Here is a 22,783-nt window from a genome sequence, read left to right as displayed (position 1 = left end):
TGTCAGGCCTTTTTGCACTTAGGAACACTTCGGCACTACACTCAGGGGCCCTTTCAAACAGTGAAAGCACCAAGAAAAATTACAAAAATGGAAAAAAAAGAAAGAAAGAAAAAGAAATGCAACACTAAACAGACCATGAAAAAGATACTTGTTTACAGTATGAGAGCTGAAATAAGAAGGCAGTGTTGCTTTGTTCATTCTCAGCTAGGAAAGTGCACACCAGGCAACTCAGATTTTTCACAGCTCTGTGCTTGTCCATGAATGACTAGGAGAGTGATTCGAGTATTGATTCAGGGGGTGATGATGTTAACAAGTAGGTGAATTCGCAAATATAAAATCCGTGAATAATGAGGATGGGCTGTGTTTTCTTATAATCCGCTTCCCATGCTTTCCTCCAAGTGAGACGTGGAGGCAGAGATATGATTTTTCCCAATCTTGTTTAGTCTTCAGTCTTCTAATCTTGAAGAGCCCCAAACCCAGGCAAGATTAATTAGAAGGTAGTTGTGTAGAGGGAGAAGATTTCACCAACCTGCAGCATGGGAGCTAAGATAAAAGGTAGAAAGGCACTAAGAGAGGGAAATGAGATTCTAGTGGCATTGAGAACTTAAGATTCTCTCTGTAAATTTCAGTGTATAATTTTTATCTCTAGTCTTATTACTTGTCCCTGAATTCTCAGTGCCTCAGATTAAAGCTTTTATTTTTGTCTTATCTAATGATACAAATCTTTTTTTTTAAGATTTTATTTATTTATTTGATAGAGATCACAAGTAGGCAGAGAGGCAGGCAGAGAGAGAGGAGGAGGAAGCAGGCTCCCTGCTGAGCAGAGAGCCCGATGTGGGGCTCGATTCCAGGACCCTGAGATCATGACCTGAGCCGAAGGCAGCGGCTTAACTCTCTGAGCCACCCAGGTGCCCCATAATGATACAAATCTTAATTGATGTTCTCCACATGCGTTTTCTTAGGACATTAGCTGTTCAGATAAATACTGTTTTGTGATTTCTCTTGGCATTTGAATATAAATATACTCTTGTTATATTCTTTACAGAGAGGATATGGATTTTATATTTGAGTAGTCATAAACAATAGATTTCTGTGAAGAACTTCTCCCTCTTCCCATGGTGGAGTGGGGGGTGATTAAAGGCTTACAAACAAGTAAAGAGAAATTTAATTTTGTGATTAAAATATTTAAAACAATGAAAAGTTAACCTCAGTTGTATAAATAAACCAGGAACAAGGCATTTTAAAAATTTTTATGTGATTTTACTTGGATGTAAACACAAACTTCATCTCCATATTATGGTGACTTAACAGAGACTTGTCAAAAATGGGGAAATGAGGAAATGTAAGAGAATGAGACTGACTAGGCTATAGATGGATCCCTTATCCATCCATAAATGGTCTCTTTGCTCTGTTGACTGTATCAAGTAATCCCACTAAGCTCCCAGTTTTTTGCCTTTAATATAAGTAATGCAGAACTACTCATTTTGAAATTCCTTTTGGTATTCTGGAAATTATCTCTATTTTTCTTTATTATTTTTATTAACATATAATTTACTATATGCCCCAGGGGTACAGGTCAGTGAATCATCAGGTTTGCACACTTCACAGCACTAACCATTTCACATACCCTCCCCTATGTCCATAACCCAACCACCCTCTCCGTATCCCCCCTGGAAATTATTTCTAAACTGTCTTCTTTCAGGTTGTCACATGGCTTAGCATAGTCTGTGGGCTTTGCTGTTTCCACAGGAAGTTATAGTTCTTTCATTATATATATATCTTTCATATAGTTCTCTCATTTATAAGATACTTTCTCCCCTACCCCTTACGCTACCTTCCCCCCAATATCTTCTTTGACTTGGCCAATTACCTGTGGATGCTGGTAGATATTTTAAATCTTTAAGGTTTGAGTTTTCAAGGTATTTTATTGTATATGCTTGCTAGCTTTTTTTGTGGTATTAACCTTTTTTTCACTTGGGCTTTCTACATTTACCCCCCCCTTCTTGTTTATATTCATTGTAGTTTTCTAAACATGGTGGATTTCATTTATTTCTGACTTTGTCATTGAGTGTTTTGTTTTAGTTACTATTAACTAGTGGCTTAAATTACTATTGAAAATAAATACAAATTGATAATTACAGCTGACCCTTGAACAACACAGGTTTAGACTGCATGGGTCAATTTACATGTGGATATTTTTCAGTGAATACAGAACAGTACTATAAATGTATTTTCTTTATGATTTTCTTAGTAACATTTTATTCTCTCCAGCTTTATCAAAAGAATATAGAATATAATACATATAACATATATAACATGCGCTCATCAACTGTTTATGTTATCAGAAAGACTTCTGGGGGCGCCTGGGTGGCTTAGTGGGTTAAACCTCTGCCTTCGGCTCAGGTCATGATCTCAGGGTTCTGGGATCGAGCCCCACGTCAGGCTCTCTGCTCAGCAGGGAGCCTGCTTCCTCCTCTCTCTCTGCCTGCTTGTGATCTCTGTCTGTCAAATAAATAAAATCTTTAAAAAAAAGAAAGACTTCTGTAGTAGTAATTAAGTTTTGGGGGAGTCAGAAGTTATATGTGGATTTTTGACTACAGAGGGGCCGTCACTGCTGCTAACCCTCAACATTGTTCAAGGATCAACTGTGCTTAAAATAATTTTGTAGGCCTAGATTTATGGGAGAAGTCCCAGCACTTTTATTTTTTAAGATTTTATTTATTTATTTGACAGAGAGAGAGATCACAAGCAGGCAGAGAGGCAGAAAGAGAGGGGGAAGGGTGCCTGGGTGGCTCAGTTGGTTAAGCAACTGCCTTCGGCTCTGGTCACAGTCCCGGAGTCCCGGGATCGAGTCCCGCATCAGGCTCCCAGCTCCATGGGGAGTCTGCTTCTCCCTCTGACCTTCTCGCCTCTCATGCTCTCTCTCACTGTTTCTCTCTCAAATAAATAAATAAAAATCTTTTAAAAAAAATTTAAAAAAGAAAGAAAGAGAGGGGGAAGAAGGCTCCCCGCTGAGCAGAAAGCCCTTTGTGGGGCTCGATCCCAGGACCCTGAGATCATGACCGGAGCCAAAGGCAGAGGGTTAACCCACTGAGCCACCCAGGCACCTCCCAGCACTTTTAATTATAGAATATTTCCTATTATTTTGGTTAAATTAACTTTGTGAGCTATAGCTTCCTTTCCCTAGTCTAGAACAGAGTTGTGGAGATTTTCAGATCTGGATTGAGTCCTCCCCCTGCCCATGTATATGCTGTTTTTCTTAAAAATAAAGACATTACACCTTGCCCACTCCCATTTCCCTATTTAGAGCAACTTGTTTAATCAAACTGCGATGTTTGACGAGTGTTGAAGACAGACAGACCTGGTCCATTACTCACCTATAAGTTCATTCAAACCCTTAACCATCTTGAACTATAACAGATTCACGGGATCCTCTTCAAGACTTTCCATCAGGGGGCGCCTGGGTGGCTCAGTGGGTTTAAGCCTCTGCCTTCAGCTCGGGTCATGATCCCACGGTCCTGGGATCGAGCCCCGCGTCAGGCTCTCTGCTCAGCGGGGAGCCTGCTTCCCTTCCTCTCTCTGCCTGCCTCACTGCCTACCTGTGATCTCTGTCTGTCAAATAAATAAATAAAATCTTAAAAAAAAAAAAAAGACTTTCCATCAGGACCATCATTGTCTAGGGTTCAGCTCCCACTGGTCGTTGCTCTCATGGTGGATATGAGAGCTGTTCTCCCAAGAATAGGAATGATTAATGGCCTTTTTCTTTTGAGCTATATTAAAATACTAGTTCCAAATCCCATCCCAGATTCATTGAACTAAGATTTCTTGGAATGGGGTCTGGCATGTTTTCAGTGACCATCCCTAGAATATATGTTTATATACTAAATATGAAGTCTTGCATCTAAATAATTCCTGACTTGTTCTTTTGGTTTAAAAAAAAGAGCAAACATTTATAGTGAGTTTAATACAGAACTGAATGGAAGCTTTTTCTCTATGAATTTATAGTAGTTAGGGATTTAACAAAATATTTATTAGGACCCTGATTTCATCCCTCTTATAAGAAAAATGAATTTGCCATAACATGAATTTATAGTGTGAATATGCTTTGGTAAAGAAAGCAAAAGCTTTGGAGTCAAAATAGCTGGGTTTAAATCACGTCACATCGCATTTGCTCGCTCTGATCTTGAGCAAGTTAATCTGTATTTAATTTTTGAAGTCTACAAAATTTGGTAATATTACCTAGTTTATAGGCTTTTGGTTGAAAAATTAAATAACAAAAGGATTATAAAGCACCTGTAAAATTATGGCATCTAATTTGTTTTTAATAAATGCTAATCTTGCCTCTTAATCATTATACCTCTTATTAGCACTTAGGGAGTGCATGTAAGTGCCATCTGGAATTTCCTTGCATGCTATGTACTAGGGGTTGTTTAATTCAGGGAATCAGGAAGGAAGCATTTTGCTTATGGAATCATTCTGCTTATGGAATTCAAGATCTTTGGGACGAAATAAAATCCGAGATGGAATCGAAGCATTATTTCCACCTGGGAAAGAGTAAAGAGTGAAAGCAGGGTGGTGGTATAAATAATGCTGGAGAGAACTCTGCTAAGAGACTCGAAATGCACACTTGATGATCATTAGGTATTTAAAATGGCAGCCGCAAGGCCAGAAGCTCCCTCGGAGGAAAGGTTGCAATGCCATTTGCAACTTAGAGTCCCCATGGACTTCTTGAAGGTACCTGTACCAGCTTCTACTGGTGCTCCTTGGATATAAACATTGGAGCTTTTCCCTGTGGTGTTTTTCTTCTGAGATACGCTGTCTTTTGGCTTTTCCTGCCCCAGAGCAAAGTCAGCAGCCCTGCAGCTTCTCTGCCAATATCAGATTCCCCTCCTGCAGAGTTGGGCAATGGTGACAACCCAGACTACCACGGATGGAGAGTTAGCTATGTGCAGTTGTGGTTTTATGTATGTGTTACTGGTAGAATTTGAAGATAGGAGACTAAACAGAATGAAAAGGACGCCCTCAAATTTGAAATAGTCAAATTTTGTTTCCTCTTTTGTAGGAAACAAAATTGGCTATCCATTAGCATAACAGCTTGCAGAGTTCTTTTAAGAATGCATTTTTAGTTCTGTTCTACAGAGTTGTGACTGTTTTGTTTTCCTTTCTTCCCCTCTCTTTGTAGGTTGTTGGAAAGGACACCAATGTCATGTTGGTGGCTTTGGCAGCAAAATGTCTTACTGGCCTGGCTGTTGGGCTGAGGAAGAAATTTGGACAGTATGCAGGACATGTGAGTAACACTCCTTATTAGATATAAATTGAGAGCATTACTACTAGTGGCAGGCTAGCTTGCTTTATGATTTAAAACAGCTCTTTGTAATAGATCTTTATTTATTGGACAAAGTGAATTTTTGCTAAGTTTTATTAATATTGAGCATAACCCCTCACAACAGTTCAGTAAAGTTGTTGGTTGTAAATAATTCGTTTAGCTTTATATAGAAAATTAGGTACACAGCCTAAATACTTAGTTGAGTTGATTTGCTTATTACTTACTTACTTATTAATATTTTGCTTTGTTCTTATAAGATTATATGCAGTATAACAGGATAAAATGAAACTTGCGATAACCACCTGGACAGTGGTTATGAAAGTAAGAAAGGCAGTATAAACCTAGAAGTCAGATGAATATATAAAATATATTATATTGTGTTTTCCTATTAAAAAATAATAATTTATTTACATACTTGAGACATTTTATATAGGTTACATTCTTGGTGGTGTATCAATTTAATTTATTCTAAGAAATGTGACTGGAGCCATTTGTGTACATTTAGAAGCACTTAAGTTTGGTAACAGTTTTAATAAATTGAGATGTTTTCTTTAACTGTGGCATTTGTCAATTGGCCTCTGAATCTGGTCTGAATTACTTAGAATGGTGCAACATCCTGAAAATTGACCCTACTAAGCTTTAGGGTTGAACTTGCTAGCCACTTGATCATTTGATTACCTAGAATGGCTTTTAGAGGCTCCTCATAATTTGTAGTCATGTGTCAGTTTTATGTTGTGAAGTTAATGTCTAAGCTCAGTTATGGTATTTGGAGCTCGCTTACTCATAGCATTAAAAATAAGTTCAAAGAACTTAACTGGAAAAAAAATACACTACCAAATAAAAATAAGTTATGACTAACTTGTTACCAGGAAAATAAAAATGTGGGTCCATAAAACCCTTAGACATGTAAATTATGAATTGGAATAAAACTATAAGTATTTTATAGCAATAATATTTATTATGCAATACTTATATGTATATATGCAATCCATGTGCTAATTAGCTTTGGGTTGTTTTCATGTTACTTATTAGTGTACTTTTTAAAAAAAGAATATACTTCCGTTTCAGTAAGCATCGGGCTCCTTGCTCAGTGGGGAGCCTGCTTCCCCCTCTGCCTGCAGTTCTCCCTGCTTGTAATCTCTCTCCCTCTGACAAATAAATAAAAATCTTTAAAAAAACACAAAAAACTATCATGTACAGTATTTGATGTCATGCATGTTAATGGTTCAGGTTTATTTTCTTGAGCTATTTATAAGCTCTCTTTTGTAAAATATATATAAAAATGATCTTGATTTTCAAGTTTATAACTAACTCCTAGTATTAAAAAGTCTTTTATATTTCTCCATGGAAACTATATTCCATCTGGTCTCTATCACTTATGTGCAATCTTAAAAAAAATTTTTTGGGTGACTTTGAGCTTTGCTATATCTCTTGGACCTTAAAAAACAACTTTAGAGGCGCCTAGGTGACTCAGTGGGTTAAAGCCTCTGCCTTCGCCTCAGGTCATGATCCTGGGCTCCTGGGATCGAGCCCGCATTGGGCTCTCTGCTCAACGGGGAGGCTGCTTCCCCCTCTCTCTGCCTGACTCTCTGCCTACTTGTGATCTCTGTCAAATAAATAAATAAAATCTTTAAAAATATATATTTAATTTGCTTGCTAGCACAGTGCCTGGCACTCATTCGATATATTAGGTATTCAATAAATATTTTATGAATTACAGTTGGTTTATAAGATAAAAATTATAAAAATTCCAACTTTATTGATCTAAACTTAGTATTTGAATAAAAGGGTATCCTTCTGATCAAAGTTGTTATGGTTTTTAGTACTGTTTTTTTTTTCTTAGTGTCGTAAGGGGGTGGGAGACCTCCCCAGACTAGTGAAGTGTATCAGAATCTTAGTTGGGGAAGAAAAATTATATACTATACCTGTTCCACTATCCTAAATCCACCTAGTTGAGAATCTTTTTGTCTAAAAAGAGATGTTACTGATAGAAATGGTTATATGGTTGCATGAAGATGTAGATGCAGAAAAAGAATTGAGAAGCACTGCTACCATGGTACAGAATGGGAACCCTTAATTGTTGTGGCATAAGATCCTTGTGCCCTTCAAGAAAGTAGATGACTTTTTATCCAACTTAGATGTTCACTTTTTTCGGTAATGCCAAACATTGTTTAATAATGGCTTTATTGAGATATAACTTACATATTATAAAATTCACCCCCTTAAGGTGTATAATTAAGTGGTTTTAATATATTCACGAGGTTGTGGAACTCTCATGACCATCTAATTCCAGAACATTTTCATCACCCCCCAGAAAACCCCTCAGCCCATTAGCAACCACTCCCTACTGGCAGCCACTGATCTACTTTTGTCTGTGCGGATTTGACATTTCAGGGAATCATTTAAATAGATCCTATATATGTGGTCCTTTATGACTGGCTTCTTTGAGTTCACATATTTTCAAGGTTCATTCATGTAGCATGCCAGTACCTTGTTCTTTTTCGTTGCCGCAAAATAATATTCCAGCTGTTTGCTTTTACAGGTTGTGCCAACCATTTTGGAAAAATTCAAAGAGAAGAAGCCTCAAGTGGTACAGGCCCTGCAGGAGGCAATCGATGCAATCTTCCTCACCGTAAGTCATGAGTGACTCACACATGTGTGCGTACTGACATCTAATGTAAATTTTGTCAGTGTAATATTTTGATTATTCTTACAATGGAGAAAAGCTCACTGACCATGTTTTCTTTTCTAAAGACCACACTGCAGAACATCAGTGAGGATGTTTTAGCAGTCATGGATAATAAAAATCCAACCATCAAGCAGCAGACATCTCTTTTCATTGCAAGAAGCTTCCGCCACTGCACTGCTTCTACGCTGCCAAAGAGCTTGCTAAAGCCCTTTTGTGCTGCTCTACTTAAGGTATAGACTTCTCTTGGGAATTGGGGGAATTTTTTATACTTAGGGAAGTTTTTTTTTTCCCATATTAATTATGAACGGAGACTACTTGACTTTCGGATATCCGTAGATTATGGTCTTTTGAGGATCAGACCCTCTGTAGCTTTGGAAACTGAATCCAAATTCTTGTACTCTGTGTTCCTATTCTCAAAGAAAAATACAAGTTAGCTTTATGATTCCACTAACTGCTAAACATTTTGTTTCTTATTTGGCCCATACACTGGTTTTCTGCTGGATCTGGCCAAGCACACAGGCATACACTTTGGAATCTTTGAAGATCATTTGCATATGAGGCATTTTAAATAGAGGGTAGGAGGAAAAGGAAATACTTATTTGCTGAATGGATTACCAGAGGTTTCCTTAACCCGAAAAGAATATGTGAAAGAGTAACTGTTAGTTGGCAAAAGGAAAGCTACACTTAGCTTCAGTAAACTGTAAAAAGCAAGTTCTTTATTCAGTAATCACCAGTCTGAATTAAAATCAGTAAGACCTAAAATATCTTGGATTAAGATCATTTTGCTTCTTCCGGACCACAGCACATCAATGATTCTGCTCCTGAAGTAAGAGATGCTGCATTTGAAGCATTGGGTACTGCATTGAAAGTGGTGGGTGAAAAAGCAGTAAATCCATTCCTAGCTGATGTGGACAAACTCAAGCTCGATAAGGTAGGTTAGGGGTAGGATTTTTGTCCAATTTCATTATAGTCTATCTCTGTGTATTATGATTTTGTTTCAGTTTTGTCTGTTTCATGAAGACAAAAATGGTGGTCAGCTTGGGAAAGTTATTTCATTTGCTAGTGGTGGTTCAGGCCTAGAGTATAAAAACATAGCTTCTGAGGATTTAAATTTTATTTGAAGCTGCCATGGAGGTTTGAATAGAAATAGCTTTCAGATTATTTAAAAAAAAAAAAAAAAAAAGCTGAGTGATCAGTCCATAGAGGAGGTAAAAAGAATGTTTTAAGATAAATTTGGTTCTAATATCTGGAAAATTACCTTTCTAAATATGAATGTTTTCTGTCAGAAATGTAGTTGTATGTTTATTATAATTTTAATTTGTGTAGAAATAAAATGTGAGAAAGTGAATAATTTATTTCTCCTGAAAAGGAAGCTTTCTGAATTCTCATATATTTGTGGTTTAGGTGAGTTATTAAGCACTAATACAGTGATAATATTTCAGAGCTGGGCTTAATGATATTCACCTTAATTTCATTCTCTAGATCAAAGAATGTTCAGAAAAAGTAGAGCTGGTACATGGTAAGAAAGCTGGACTAGCTGCTGATAAGAAGGACTTCAAGCCTGTTGCCGGAAGGACTGCCACTTCAGGGGCTGCAGGAGATAAGGACACAAAGGACATTTCAGCACCCAAACCAGGACCCTTAAAAAAGGCACCTGCTACTAAGGTTAATAGATGAGACGGAAAATATAGTTCAAAAGTTAGAATTTAGTAAGGCAGGATCTGAGTCTCAGGTTCATTATTCTTCCGATATGATTTCATTTGAGAAATGAACTCATTACCACATTAAAAATATAGCAAAACATCCATCAACCAAGAGTGTTCCAACAATAACATTTGGTTAAGTAAACTCATAATAGAATTAAAAATGGTAATGAATGTACAGAAGCCCATTTTGAGGGATCATAAAGTATCATTAAATGAAGAAAATGTGGCAAGGCACTTAATATTAATAGTATCACCTTGGTCATTTTGCTAATAAGACTGCTAAATCACATCACCAAGTCTACGTACCAGTCAAGGTCGTGTACCTTTGTACAAGCATAGAAGAGGGAAATGCCTAAAGATGAATATGGCATTATTTTAAAGAACATTTGTCCTGTGGACTCTGAAGCATGAAATTATCTACTATAGATGCAGAAAGCTTATTCCTTTCCTCACCCTGAACCCTAACATGAAGTTAGGGGAGAGAACTGGTGTTTAATAAAGCATTACTTTGGAAAGTGTTTTACCTAAGTAATCTCATTTAATCATCAAACAACCCATGAAATTGGTGTTTTGTGATTCCCATTTTTCCAGAAAGGGAAAGTGAGACTCGGCAAGGTTAAGTATTCTGCACATGCTCTTACAGCTTACTGTGGTATTTTTTTGTTCACTTGTTTGTTTATTCTGTCACCCCACATCATCCCGTAAACTTTAAAGGATAAAGATCTTATCACTGCTCAGTTGCATATGCACAGACGAGTTTCTGGTAGAAGCAGGAACTGGGCACACATTTGGTGAATGGCTAGGGTTGCAGAACTGGGATTTGGACCCAAGTGTCTCCAACTACAGTCTGTGTACTTTCATTCATATTTTGCTGTTTCTTCAGCATTCTCATGTGGGGTTAGCAGCGGTTCCCTTCTGTCTCACCAGCTATTGCCTCTCTAGACAATGACCTGGGCACAGGACCTTAAGGCCTTTTCTTATCTTGCTGAATCTTGCCATGCTGGCTAGCTTTCTCTTAAACACACAAAAAAATCCTTTAAAAAAAAAAAAAGTTGGGGAGCAACCTGCTTCATTCTTCCTTTGAAAAGACTTATTACCAATATGTCCTATTAAGCCAGTAAACATATATGTCTGTAAAAAAGAATGAAAAATAGGAGATTTATTAATTGAGGTACTCTATACAGAGTGCTATTTATTACAGGAAAGGATCCAGAAGAGGTGTTCTGGTTAGTCAAAGAGTTTAGAATTTTCTGTTTTTATGATCAGAAAACAATGAAATCTCTATCAGATTGTTATTACGAACCAGCCAAATCATACTGCTGATAGGAACTGGCAGGTATTGGAGGTTTCATTTGATTAAAAAAACAGGTTTTTTGTTTTGGCTAACTACACCTTAAATGCTCAGATTATGTTCAAGATAACATTGGTTTCAGAGGAGGTCTGGATGTTGAGGACTGATTTGACCCTCTGCATTTTATCTTTTTCTTTTCTTTCTTTCTTTCTTTTTTTTTTTTTTTTTTTTTTTTTTTTAGGTTTGGGGCATAGTTTAACAAATATCCAAAACAGACAGGAGGAATGATTTGAATAGTGATGTGTGTTACCGTATTAACATTACTGCCATTGGCTGTGTGCCTTGTGATAAACTGTGATTTTCTTGTAACCTTTCAAAACTGGATATTTAAATCAAGATGTTTAAATCAAGATATTAAAGAGAGTATTAGCATTTCTTGTAACTTTTCAAAACTGGATATTTAAATCAAGATATTTAAATAGAGTATTAGCAGATAGAAGCCAGTAGGTATAATAAAAAGTATGACCAACTGAAGTTTATTCCAAGATTGCAAGGATGGTTCAATATTAATATTCAAAAACTTAACTAAATTTAATATTTAGTTAAGAGATAAAAAGAAATCTAATTTCAGACACTGTAAAAGAATATAATAGATTTCAGCATATCTTCATGATAAAAATTCTTAACTACATAGAAATGGTTGGATACTTTGACATGACTAAATACATACAGAGAGATCTATAGACAGCAGTAGACCTGGCAAGCCACAAGTCAATATCATGCTTCATCGTGATGAAAAACTAGTACTTCTATTAAAGTGGGAAGTAAAACAAAAAATGCTTGCTGGTTCCATTATTGTTTAATAACGTTCTACAATTAGATAATAAAGTAAAACCTGTACAATTCTACAATTAGAGAATAAAGTAAACCTAATATGAGGTAGGACAAGGCAGAGTTACCACTTTGTAGATCATATGGTCATATACTTGGAAAATAAAAGTAGGCCAGCTGAAGAACTGTTACAACAATAAAAAGATTCATTTCTGTGGCCATCTTCAACATAACTAGACCACTTGCCATTGCCATAACAACCACTCTATTCCTTCAAAATTAGGTAGTTCTACATTGAGTTAGTGATATATTTTCCTGTTATTGGGGTATCTTGTAGTGAAGTATTGGGTAGCTGCTGGAAGTTAGGAGCTGTCCTTTACTAGTGTAGGAAAGATTTAGAGGTATTTAAAGGCATCAAATGTTAATTCTCAAATTAATCTGTAAATGTAGTATAATTCCAGTCCATTTTCATTTCATTTATCTCTAGCTCATTCTGAATTAGAGGGTCTTCTTACTAATGGGGTCTGCAGATTTCCCCATGGATGGCCTTTAAGAGGTCTACCTGCCCTTGAAATTGCTAAGTTCCCTGGGTACCAAAAATACCCTGTATTTGTTTGGTTGAGTGGTCCCTCATTTTAAATCAAATTTTCAGGGAATCTCTGGCCCAAAAAAGTTGAAAAAACGCTGTTCTAAAATCCTAAGTGGTTTAGTTTTTTGTGTGTGTGTGTGTTTTTTTAATTGCTCTTAGGCTGGTGGGCCACCTAAGAAGGGGAAACCAGCTGCACCAGGAGGTGCAGGGAGCGCTGGAACCAAGAACAAGAAAGGATTGGAGACCAAAGAAATAGTGGAACCTGAGCTCTCGGTCAGTATTTTGCAAAGTGCCTCAAACTTCTAAAGGCACGGAAAGTCAATTCCTGTAAGATTTGAATTCTTTGTTTGTGGAGTTCTACAACATGGTTTATTGAAACTGTGCCTTCATGAACTTGCCCTTTATGGTAGTAGGATAGAAGCCTCAGATACTATAGCAAACCTGTGGAGTGTTCATGTAGTTTGGCCTGGGGTATTTTTACAATCCTTGTTATCTGTTTCCTTAAGCAATTCTTTTTTTTTTTTTTTTTAAAGATTTATTTATTTACTAGAAAGAGAAAGCAAGAGGGAGCATGTTGCCGGAGGCACGGGGAGGGGCAGAAGGAGGGAGACTCTTAAACAGACTCTGCGCTGAGTGTGAGCCTGACACAGGACTCCATCTCATGACCCTGAGAGCATGGACTGAGTTGATAAAACTAGGAGTTGGACATTTTGACCGACTGTGCCACCCAGGTGCTCCTCTCCTTAAGCAATTCTTAATTTTAATGTTTTTGTATCTTACAGGTAGAAGTATGTGAAGAAAAAGCTTCAGCTGTCCTTCCTGCTACCTGTATACAGCTTCTGGACAGCAGTAACTGGAAGGAAAGGCTGGCCTGTATGGAAGAGTTCCAAAAGGTAGATGCATGGGATTGAGTTGGATGTGAAATGTCATTACATAGAAGCAATGAGATTGACAAAAGTGCTTGTCCTGCTTGCACTGTTTCACATCCATTGAACATGTTTCAGGGTCTTAACTAAAGATAAGTTGGGGGGGTATTTTTTTTTAGCTCTGTAGTGTTTATCTTTCAATATCTGCTTTCTGTGGCTTCTATAAGCTCATAACTTAATACTTAAGAAAAGTAGGCTTAGTCTGAATTACAAGATTTAGATGCATTTTAATATCACGGTATTTGTTCATTAAACTCAGTAGGCAAACAGATAGTTCCACTCAAACCCCTCATCCATTTCTCGGTTTCCCTCTTCGTTGTCACGATTCTTGGAAGAACAGACATTATTACTTGGTATGAGAAGCTCCTTTCAGAAATCTGTGCATGGTAGTTCGTTTTGACATTTACTCTGATTCTAATGAGAAGAGTTTGTAGAAACCACAAAAGCACTGGGACTTAAAGCAGGAGACCTGGCTTTCAGTCCTGCATATGCCACACTTAACAGGTTTAGACCCAAGTTTGTGTATCTTTGAAATTTAATACTTAACTACTTCTAACCTATCCTACTTTGCTATATGTTTTTAGGAAAATCAGATAACTCAAAACATGTATAAGCAGTTTCTGCCACACACTAGGCAAATGCAAAGTGTTACGGTGATATTCCTTGGAACATATTCTTGTTGAAATTCTGAAATGCAGGGTGGGTGGGTGGAAGAGTTTCAATGGTATTAATATAAAACAGCTATGTATCAAATATCCAACTTAAGAAACAAAGCTGTCTAAGCTCCCTCTGTAACATTCCTTGTTTCCATTCTTCCCTTTCTTTCAAGTCTCCTACTTGACTTTTTTATGTACAGCTTCCTTGGCTAATCATTAACCCCTTAACTCTCAGTCTATTATTTTACTTTAAGGCTGTTGAACTAATGGATCGAACTGAAATGCCATGCCAGGCATTAGTGAGGATGCTGGCCAAGAAACCTGGATGGAAAGAAACCAATTTTCAGGTAATTTTTTTTAATTAACATACAATGTATTATTTGCTTCAAGGGTACAAGTCTGTGAATCATCAGTCTTACACAATTTACAGCAATCACCATAGCACATATCCTCCCCAATGTCTATAACCCTGCCACCCTCTCCCTCCCCTCCCACCCCCAGCAACCCTCAGTTTGTTTCATGAGATAAGAGATCTTATGGTTTGTCTCCCTCCCGATCCCATCTTGTTTCATTTTCAGGTAATTTTTAATTGGGAATTTTAGTATCTTTCATTGAGGTAATTTCCATCATATCATCCTATGGAGTGAGAGAGGTATAGTTTTGGTAATGATTTTTAGCCTTTTTTTTAAAAATCAACCAATGTGTCATCTAACTTGAAATGTAAACAATGGAGTGTGTGCATTTTGATTAAACACAAAAGTAGATCTGTGTAACTGGGAGTTTATGTATATGGAAGTTTTTTTTTTTTTTAAAGATTTTGTTTATTTATTTGACAGACAGAGATCACAAGTAGGCAGAGAGGCAGGCAGAGAGAGAGGAAGGGAAGCAGGCTCCCTGCTGAGCAGAGCACCCTATGCGGGACATGATCCCAGGATTCTGGGATCATGACCTGAGCCAAAGGCAGAGGCTTTAACCCACTGAGCCACCCAGGCGCCCTGGAAGTATTATTTATATGTTGTTTGTGTAATTTACATATATGCATTTTTCTCCTGGTTAGTTAGGCCTAGAAGCCCCCTAATCTTCACATATGCAAGAGAGGGATAAGCCAGGAGACAAGTTTCTTATTTGTCTGGATAAGAGATAAATGATCTTTAAATTGCCAGTGAAAAATTACCACATAGTTTAGCATAGTAACTATAATAGAGATAATAGAGATGAAATTTAACAGTGCTGTTATTAGTCTGAAGAGTAGGTGTAAAGGGAGGTATAAGAAAGTGATACAGGAAGGAAAAGGAGAAAAGTTTCCCTTTCCTCTAGATATTCATACACCTTATGGAAACAAAAGTTTGAAATATGTCAGGTTTATTTTTGGCATCCCGCTGGTCTCTTTCTTGCTTCTCTTCTGCCACCTCTTGTTCTCTTTTTAGGATCCTTGGCTTCCTCGCACACTGTGTTCCTGTAGCACTGTTCCAGCCCCTCGAACATTCCATCCAGCCCCACAAAGCCTCCTCTACCAAGAGGTTCTTGTGCTGCCCTCCTCCCCTACACGCTTTTAAAAGCCCTCTTCGTGCAGTTACTTAGGTGAAAAAGCATACCTGATTAGAGCTAATACCCTCCTATGTGTTAGATCGATAACAAAGGATAATTTTATATATATGTATTTTTCTTTTCTTTTCTTTTCTTTTTTTTTAAAGGTTTTATTTATTTATTTGACAGAGAGAAATCACAAGTAGATGGAGAGGCAGGTAGAGAGAGAGAGAGAGAGAGGGAAGCAGGCTCCCCGCTGAGCAGAGAGACCCATGCGGGACTCGATCCCAGGACCCTGAGATCATGACCTGAGCCGAAGGCAGCGGCTTAACCCACTGAGCCACCCAGGCGCCCTGTATTTTTCTTTATGACAACTTTAAACTCACCGTTTTGAAGTGTAAAGTGTAGCAGTTCTTAGTGTATTAACAGAGTTCTGGAGCTCCTTCCACTCTATAATTTTAGAATGTTTTCATCCGGAAAGAACCCCGTACCCATCATCAGTCACTCTCTTTCTCCCCAGATTTCTTCCTGCCCCAGTCCCTGGACAACTGTTACTCTGTTCTGTCTCTGTGGATTACTTCTCCTAGACATTTCATGTAATGAAGTGTCTTTTACTTAGCATAATATTTCAGTGTTCACCTCTTTGGTAGCATGCATCAGTTCTGCACTCTTTTCTATCACTAAATAATATGCCCATGTATGGATATAGAACATTTTATTTACCCATTTATAAGTTGAAGGGAATTGGTGTTGTTTCCACTTTGTGACTATCTCTTTGAACATTCATGTACAAGTTTTTGTGTGAGCACATTTTTTTCTTTAAAGATTTATTTATTTATTTTAGAGAGGGAGAACCTGTGCAAGAGGGAGGGAGGGGAAGAGGAAAATAGAGAGAATCCCAAGCAGACTCCCCACTGAGCATGGAGCCCAACACAGGGCTTGATCTCATGACCCTGAGATCATGACCTGAGCCAAAATCAAGAGTCGCACGCTCAACTGGCTGAGCCACCCAGGGGCCCCTGTGTGATCATATTTTTAATTCTCTTGGGTACGTACCTAGAAGTAAAATTGCTGGGTCATATGGTAACTATGTTTAACTTTTTGAAAAACTGCCAAACTGTTGTCCAACATGACTTTACCATCTTACGTTCATACTAGTAGTACAAGAGAATTCTAATTTCTGTACATCTTCACCAGCTCCTGTTATTTAAATGTTCAGATGGCACAGAGAGAAATATTGAAGGCCAGAGGGGTCCCAAGAGCCATACATCTGCCGCCATCACATTAACACCTTTAAATGGTTTTCATATCTTCTTCATTCTTCCGCTTAGAAATCCACAAGTTCTTTAACTCTCTCAAGTTCTGTTGTGCGTATGTGTCCATGAGGGCTATAGTTTTTTATGGGCAATGTTAGTGGGAATTCTGAGTGATGCAGTTAGTTTGGTCATTTATTATATATTTCAGGATGTGTATTCAGTACTATATAACAGGATAAAAATTATTTTGCTTCTTTGTTTTAACTTGTCATTTTTAAAGGGCATCTTTATGGCTTAGTAGAGCATGAGGCTCTTGATCTTGAGGTTTTGAGTTTGAGCCCATGCTGGATGTAGAGATTACTTTCAAAATAAATAAATAAATAAATAAAGTGGTCATTTTTCGTTTGGTCATGTTCTCAGTTGTCCCTGTGTTACACCTTCAGGCTGCTATAAAAATAAGTAAATCAATGTTTTGGGCTTACTCATAACTTTACGATGCTTATCCTTGTTCAGGTGATGCAGATGAAGCTTCACATAGTTGCTTTGATTGCCCAGAAGGGGAATTTTTCCAAAACTTCAGCTCAGATTGTTTTGGATGGCCTTGTGGATAAGATTGGAGATGTGAAATGTGGGAACAATGCAAAAGAAGCTATGACAGCAATAGCCGAAGCTTGCATGTTGCCGTGGACAGCCGAACAGGTTAGTGACAGAGGTCTCTCCCCAGCTTTTCCCACATTTTAATTTAAGTTACTAATTAAACTGTAGGTCTTTTCTTCCCAAGTCAAACCATTTTTATATCCTGCATTTTTATCTTTATCTCTAATAATATACTGTTGCCTGATAATTAGAATTTATCTTGGCCAAGAGTGTTCTATTAAAAGATGAGAGTGATTTTCTCTTAAGACATTATAATTCAGAGTGATAACTAATGAAAAGTTGTAAAGTCCAGAGTGCTTTTAATACTACTGTCACTTACCTCATTTTCTTGTGTAAGTTGAATATTTCATTCCTAATGCATTCTTGCAGTTCTGTCAGGGTTGGAAAAACCATGCTTCATCCACTTCTACCTGTATGGCATACCATATTTCTTTGAGAAAGACAAGAAAAAAAAACACATACTTATTTTTGGTGTTTTTTTTTTCTCTCTCTTTTTGCTTCAGGTTATGTCAATGGCTTTCTCACAGAAGAATCCCAAGAATCAATCAGAAACTCTGAATTGGCTATCAAATGCAATCAAAGAATTTGGTTTTTCTGGGTAAGTCAGAAAGAAATCAGGTACAAAATAATTAAATATTGTGCCTATCTCTGACTGCTGATTCTGTTTATTGTAGCCATCTCTGCTATTTCTGAGACACCAGAGCTGGGTCATCTAATTTACATAAAACAAAACTACCTTTTTTTCTCAAGTCTATATTGGCTCATACTCCTTCATTTTCATGACCACTAACATTAGAGCGCTCTAAGTAATTTTTTTGCCTTAAGTGTTAATAATTGTCCCTCAGAAAAGCTACTTCCAAGGATTTCTAGTTAAATACATTTGGAAATGACTGCATATAATCACATTTGTTTAGAGAGCTTTCGTGCATATTGGTGAATTAACATCTCTCATGGTCATTCAACAGAGAAGCTTGCCTAACTTTTTTTATTAACCCACTGTTTCCCAAACTTGTTTGCATATTGAACACATTTATTTACTTAACAAAATTTTACAGAGCTTACTTTATGCCAGGCACTTTTTTTCTTTTTTTAAAGATTTATTTATTTCCAGGCATTCTGGTTCCAAGAGAAAATACTGTAACTGCTATACATTTGCCTTTCTCTGTGCCATGCTGTTTTTTATACTGTACTTCTCAGTGTCTTACAAAATAGGTTTCTAGGGGTGCCTAGGTGACTCAGTCAGTTAAGCACCTGACTTCGGTTCAGGTCATGATCCTGGGGTCCTGGGACTGAGTCCTGCATCGGGCCCCTCACTCATCTGAGAGTGTACTTGTCCCTTTGCCCCTCACCCTGCTTGTACTTTCTCTCCTTCCCTCTTTTTCTCCAATAAATAAAATCTTTAAACACACCCCCCCCCAAAAAAAACAAAATAGTTTTCTACATTCTACCGAACAAAGAAATACTACTCAAAAGTTATCATTCAAGTGACATTCAACCAAATACACAATTACTTGGGGGCACCTGGGTGGCTCAGTCAGTTCAGCATCCGACTCTTGGTCTGAGGTCATGATCTCAAGGTTGTGAGATCAAACCCTGTGTTGGGCTCTGTGCTCAGTGGGAAGTCTTCTTGAGATTCTCTCTCACTCTCTCCCTCTGCCCCTCTCCTACTCATGCACATGCTTTCTCTCTCTGTCTCTGAAATAAAAGAAATAAAATCTTAAGAATAAACAAAAATAGCAAGGAGTGATTACTCTTCAATAGGTAGTAGAGGGGAATAAGTTGGGGGGAGTGGGAGGAGATAAGATGGGAGAAAGAACTGGACCAGGTCACATTGGGCCTCAGCGTGGTGAGTAAGTTGGAAACCATTAGATGGTTTTAAGGAGAGAGTAATAGTATCATTTGGACTGTAGTCAGAATAAATAGTGAGGATCAAAAAGACTGATTAGTAAGCTATTGGAATAATCCTGTCAAGAAAATTCAGTGGCTTGGACGTAGTTTGTGGAGATGAGTATTAGGACTCAGAACGTATTTGAAAGATCTGAACAGGATACTGAGTATAGGAGAAGGAGGAGTCAAGGATGGCCTGAGCAAGTGGAAGAATAATGTGGCTCTTGACTGAGGCAGGGAAGACTGTGGAAAGAACAACATTTGGGTTTGGGATGTGGACAGTCAAAGGTTTTGGTCTTGACAGATATGGGACATCTGTACATTCAAATGGAAGTGTTACAAAGGCTGTATGGATATATGAATTTAGAATTCAGAAGAGAGGTCACCACTGGGATTTAGGAGTAATGAGCACATAGACAGTATTTAATGTTCCCTGTAGGTGAGTGGAGCGAGAGAACAGGTGAGACTGGGGGAGATAGCCAGCGGGAGCCAGTCCTAGAGTCTGGCTTTATAAAACTCTTGAGTATTTTGAGGCTTTCATTTATTTGTTTTTAATTCTAAATGTTATTTCTTCTAGGTTGAATGTGAAAGCTTTCATTAGCAATGTGAAGACAGCTCTTGCTGCAACAAACCCAGTGAGTACATACCACATATGTAGGAACATTGCAGCCATCTTTGTGGTTCTGTTCTCATGTGCAAAGTTCTTTTTGTTCTGTTTGCCAGGCTGTGAGGACTTCGGCCATCACCCTGCTTGGTGTGATGTATCTGTATGTTGGTCCCTCTTTACGAATGTTCTTTGAGGATGAGAAGCCTGCCCTTCTATCCCAGATAGATGCAGAATTTGAGAAGGTAAAGATTCCAAACATGATACAATTCATTGGTAGACTTGAGAATGCTCATATGAGTTAAGTTTAAGCTTTTAACCCTTAAGAATGAAGAATACGTATGTATTTGCTTTTATATGTATAAGTATCCCTGAGAAGAATTCTTTTTTTTTTTTTAAAGATTTTATTTATTTATTTGTCAGAGAGAGAGTGAGCGAGAGCGAGCATAGGCAGACAGAGTGGAAGGCAGAGTCAGAGGGAGAAGCAGGCTCCCTGCGGAGGGCAAGGAGCCCAATGTGGGACTCGATCCCAGGACGCCGGGATCATGACCTGAGCCGAAGGCAGCTGCTTAACCAACTGAGCCACCCAGGCGTCCCTCCCTGAGAAGAATTCTTAAGAAATTAATGGTTTTGTCTATGAGGAGGACAGCTGAATAGCTGTGGTATAGGAGGGAAGATTTTCCTCTTTTTGTCTCTTGTACCTTTGAAATATCAAACATTTTAAATGTATTGCCTGTTCAGAAAGTATATCAACATTTAAACATTTGAAATTGTTTTTTTGGTTGTTGATTGATTGATTGATTGATTGATTTTTTTAAAAGATTTTATTTATTTATTTGACAGAGAGAGATCACAAGTAGGCAGAGAGGCAGGCAGAGAGAGAGCCAGGAGCAGGCTCCCTGCCGAGCAGAGAGCCTGATGCAGGGCTCGATCCCAGGACCCTGGGATCATGACCTGAGCGGAAGGCAGAAGCTTTAACCCATTGAGCCTCCCATTGAGTGCCCCTAAATTGTTTTAAATAAAAAAAGAAACTTGGCCTTCCTTGAATAAACTTTCTAATCAGAATTGCTTGGTTTGGGCAGACTTGCTCTGTATTTCTTGGGCATCCAAGTAAAAAGACAGCTTCATGATTGAAAGGTCTGATTCTAGTAGATTTGTATAAAAATGCCTTTTATCATATACTCTCAAATTTGGGATCTAAGTAGAAATTAAATTATGTACTATTTAGGAGCCCTTGGGTGAGTCAGTCAGTTAAGCGTCTGACTCATGATTTTGGTTCAAGTCATGATCTTAGGGTTATGAGATCAGGCTCTGTGTTAGGTTCTGTGCTGGGTGTGGAGCCTGATTAAGATTCTCTCTATCCCTCTGCCATGTATCCCCTTTCTTAAAAAAATATATATATATTATTTGGGGGGGGTGAATATTAAGTAGTATAAAAGTATAGGAATATTAAGTAGTATTGTGAATATTAAGTAGTATAAAAGTATAGTGAATTGTGAATTTTAAGTAGTATTGTGAATATTAAGTAGTATGAAAGTATAGGAAAGTTTGACATAGGCCTGTTCTCTAACTTGTTTGCTCTCGTACCATTCAAGTTCATTAGCCTCACTGATTTGTTTGTTTGTAGATGCAAGGACAGAGCCCACCTGCTCCAACCAGGGGGATTTCCAAACACAGCGTAAGTGGTACAGATGAAGGAGAAGATGGAGATGAACCAGATGAGGTGGGCACTGATGTTGTGGATCTTTTGCCAAGGACGGAAATCAGGTAGGTTTGTTGCAAGTGGTTTATTGGATTTTCGTTTGTTTTGTTAGTGAATTCTTAATGGTACCTTCTCTTCCTCAGTCAAGAGTACTTCTGTGACATCATTATTTCTTTAGGAGTCTGGAATTAAGATTCTCTCTTTTGCGTTCTCAGTGATAAAATCACTTCAGAGTTGGTGTCTAAGATTGGTGACAAGAACTGGAAGATCAGGAAAGAAGGCTTAGATGAAGTGGCAGCTATTATCAATGAAGCAAAATTTATCCAGCCGAATATAGGTGAACTACCAACTGCCTTGAAAGGCCGACTCAATGATTCAAATAAAATCTTGGTATGTAGAACATACGCCTGTTCTTTTGCTCTCTCTCCCCTCTTCCCTGCAGGAAGTTCCTTTTTAATCATCTTCACCTACAAAAAAAAATGAGTGGTCACTTCATTTGCTTTAAACTGGAAATCCTTTAATTTCTTAAGTGTGCCTCAAGATCAGTTGGTAGATGGAGGTTTATTAATCAGATTTTCATGAATCTCAGATTTGCTTTTTATAAAACTCTAATATTAAATATCCTTATATAAACATATTTTTTTTTAAGATTTTTATTTATTTATTCAACAGATAGAAATCACAAGTAGGCAGGGAAGCAGGCAGAGAGGAGGAAGCAGGCTCCCCACTGAGCAGAGAGCCCGACATGGGGCTCGATCCCAGGACCCTAGGATCATGACCTGAGCCGAAGGCAGAGGCCTAACCCACTGAGCCACCCAGGCACCCCTTAAATATCCTTATATAAAACAGTTATATACATTACCATGCTTAATTTCTAATTTTTAAATACGGGTTTTTATGTCAGGATTTTCTTAAACTGGATTTACCTTACTTTATTATAAAGCACTATCCTTTCTGGTCTAAAATTCTAATACTCCAGTGTTGTGAACTAATGATAAAAGGAGCAGCCACTATCTGTAAATTATTCATAAGCTAATTACAATAGCATCATAACAAACTGACTACCCTGTCTTTCAAGTAGGCCTTAAACTTCCTAGTACATGGACTACTTAGCAGCCAACTTGGAAAACAGCTTG

General features: G+C 37.8%; 1 protein-coding gene and 1 long non-coding RNA gene across 4 annotated transcripts in view; one reads left to right on the top strand and one right to left on the bottom strand.

The window, feature by feature from the left end:
- The window catches only part of CKAP5 (cytoskeleton associated protein 5), a 106,406-nt gene that overhangs the window by 49,576 nt on the left and 34,047 nt on the right, over window positions 1–22,783 (top strand). For all 3 annotated transcript variants that reach the window (XM_032360499.1, XM_032360501.1, XM_032360500.1), the window contains exons 9-22: window positions 5,183–5,287; window positions 7,869–7,958; window positions 8,081–8,245; window positions 8,818–8,946; window positions 9,498–9,680; window positions 12,592–12,705; window positions 13,215–13,325; window positions 14,269–14,361; window positions 17,311–17,496; window positions 17,958–18,052; window positions 19,919–19,976; window positions 20,065–20,190; window positions 21,573–21,712; window positions 21,863–22,037. In XM_032360499.1, the coding sequence (XP_032216390.1) occupies window positions 5,183–5,287; window positions 7,869–7,958; window positions 8,081–8,245; window positions 8,818–8,946; window positions 9,498–9,680; window positions 12,592–12,705; window positions 13,215–13,325; window positions 14,269–14,361; window positions 17,311–17,496; window positions 17,958–18,052; window positions 19,919–19,976; window positions 20,065–20,190; window positions 21,573–21,712; window positions 21,863–22,037 (1,770 nt within the window). The remainder of the gene's footprint in view (window positions 1–5,182; window positions 5,288–7,868; window positions 7,959–8,080; window positions 8,246–8,817; window positions 8,947–9,497; window positions 9,681–12,591; window positions 12,706–13,214; window positions 13,326–14,268; window positions 14,362–17,310; window positions 17,497–17,957; window positions 18,053–19,918; window positions 19,977–20,064; window positions 20,191–21,572; window positions 21,713–21,862; window positions 22,038–22,783) is intronic.
- LOC116600339 lies at window positions 174–21,903 on the bottom strand. Its single transcript, XR_004289592.1, has 3 exons — window positions 21,777–21,903; window positions 17,774–17,884; window positions 174–529 (listed from the first exon to the last, which is right to left on the bottom strand). It is a non-coding gene; the product is annotated as an uncharacterized LOC116600339 (long non-coding RNA).

This window comes from Mustela erminea, chromosome 9, assembly GCF_009829155.1.
Source record: "Mustela erminea isolate mMusErm1 chromosome 9, mMusErm1.Pri, whole genome shotgun sequence".
Taxonomy (NCBI): domain Eukaryota; kingdom Metazoa; phylum Chordata; class Mammalia; order Carnivora; family Mustelidae; genus Mustela; species Mustela erminea.
The sequence above is the reverse complement of the archived record's forward strand: the minus strand, read 5'-3'. Positions and strand labels throughout refer to the sequence as shown.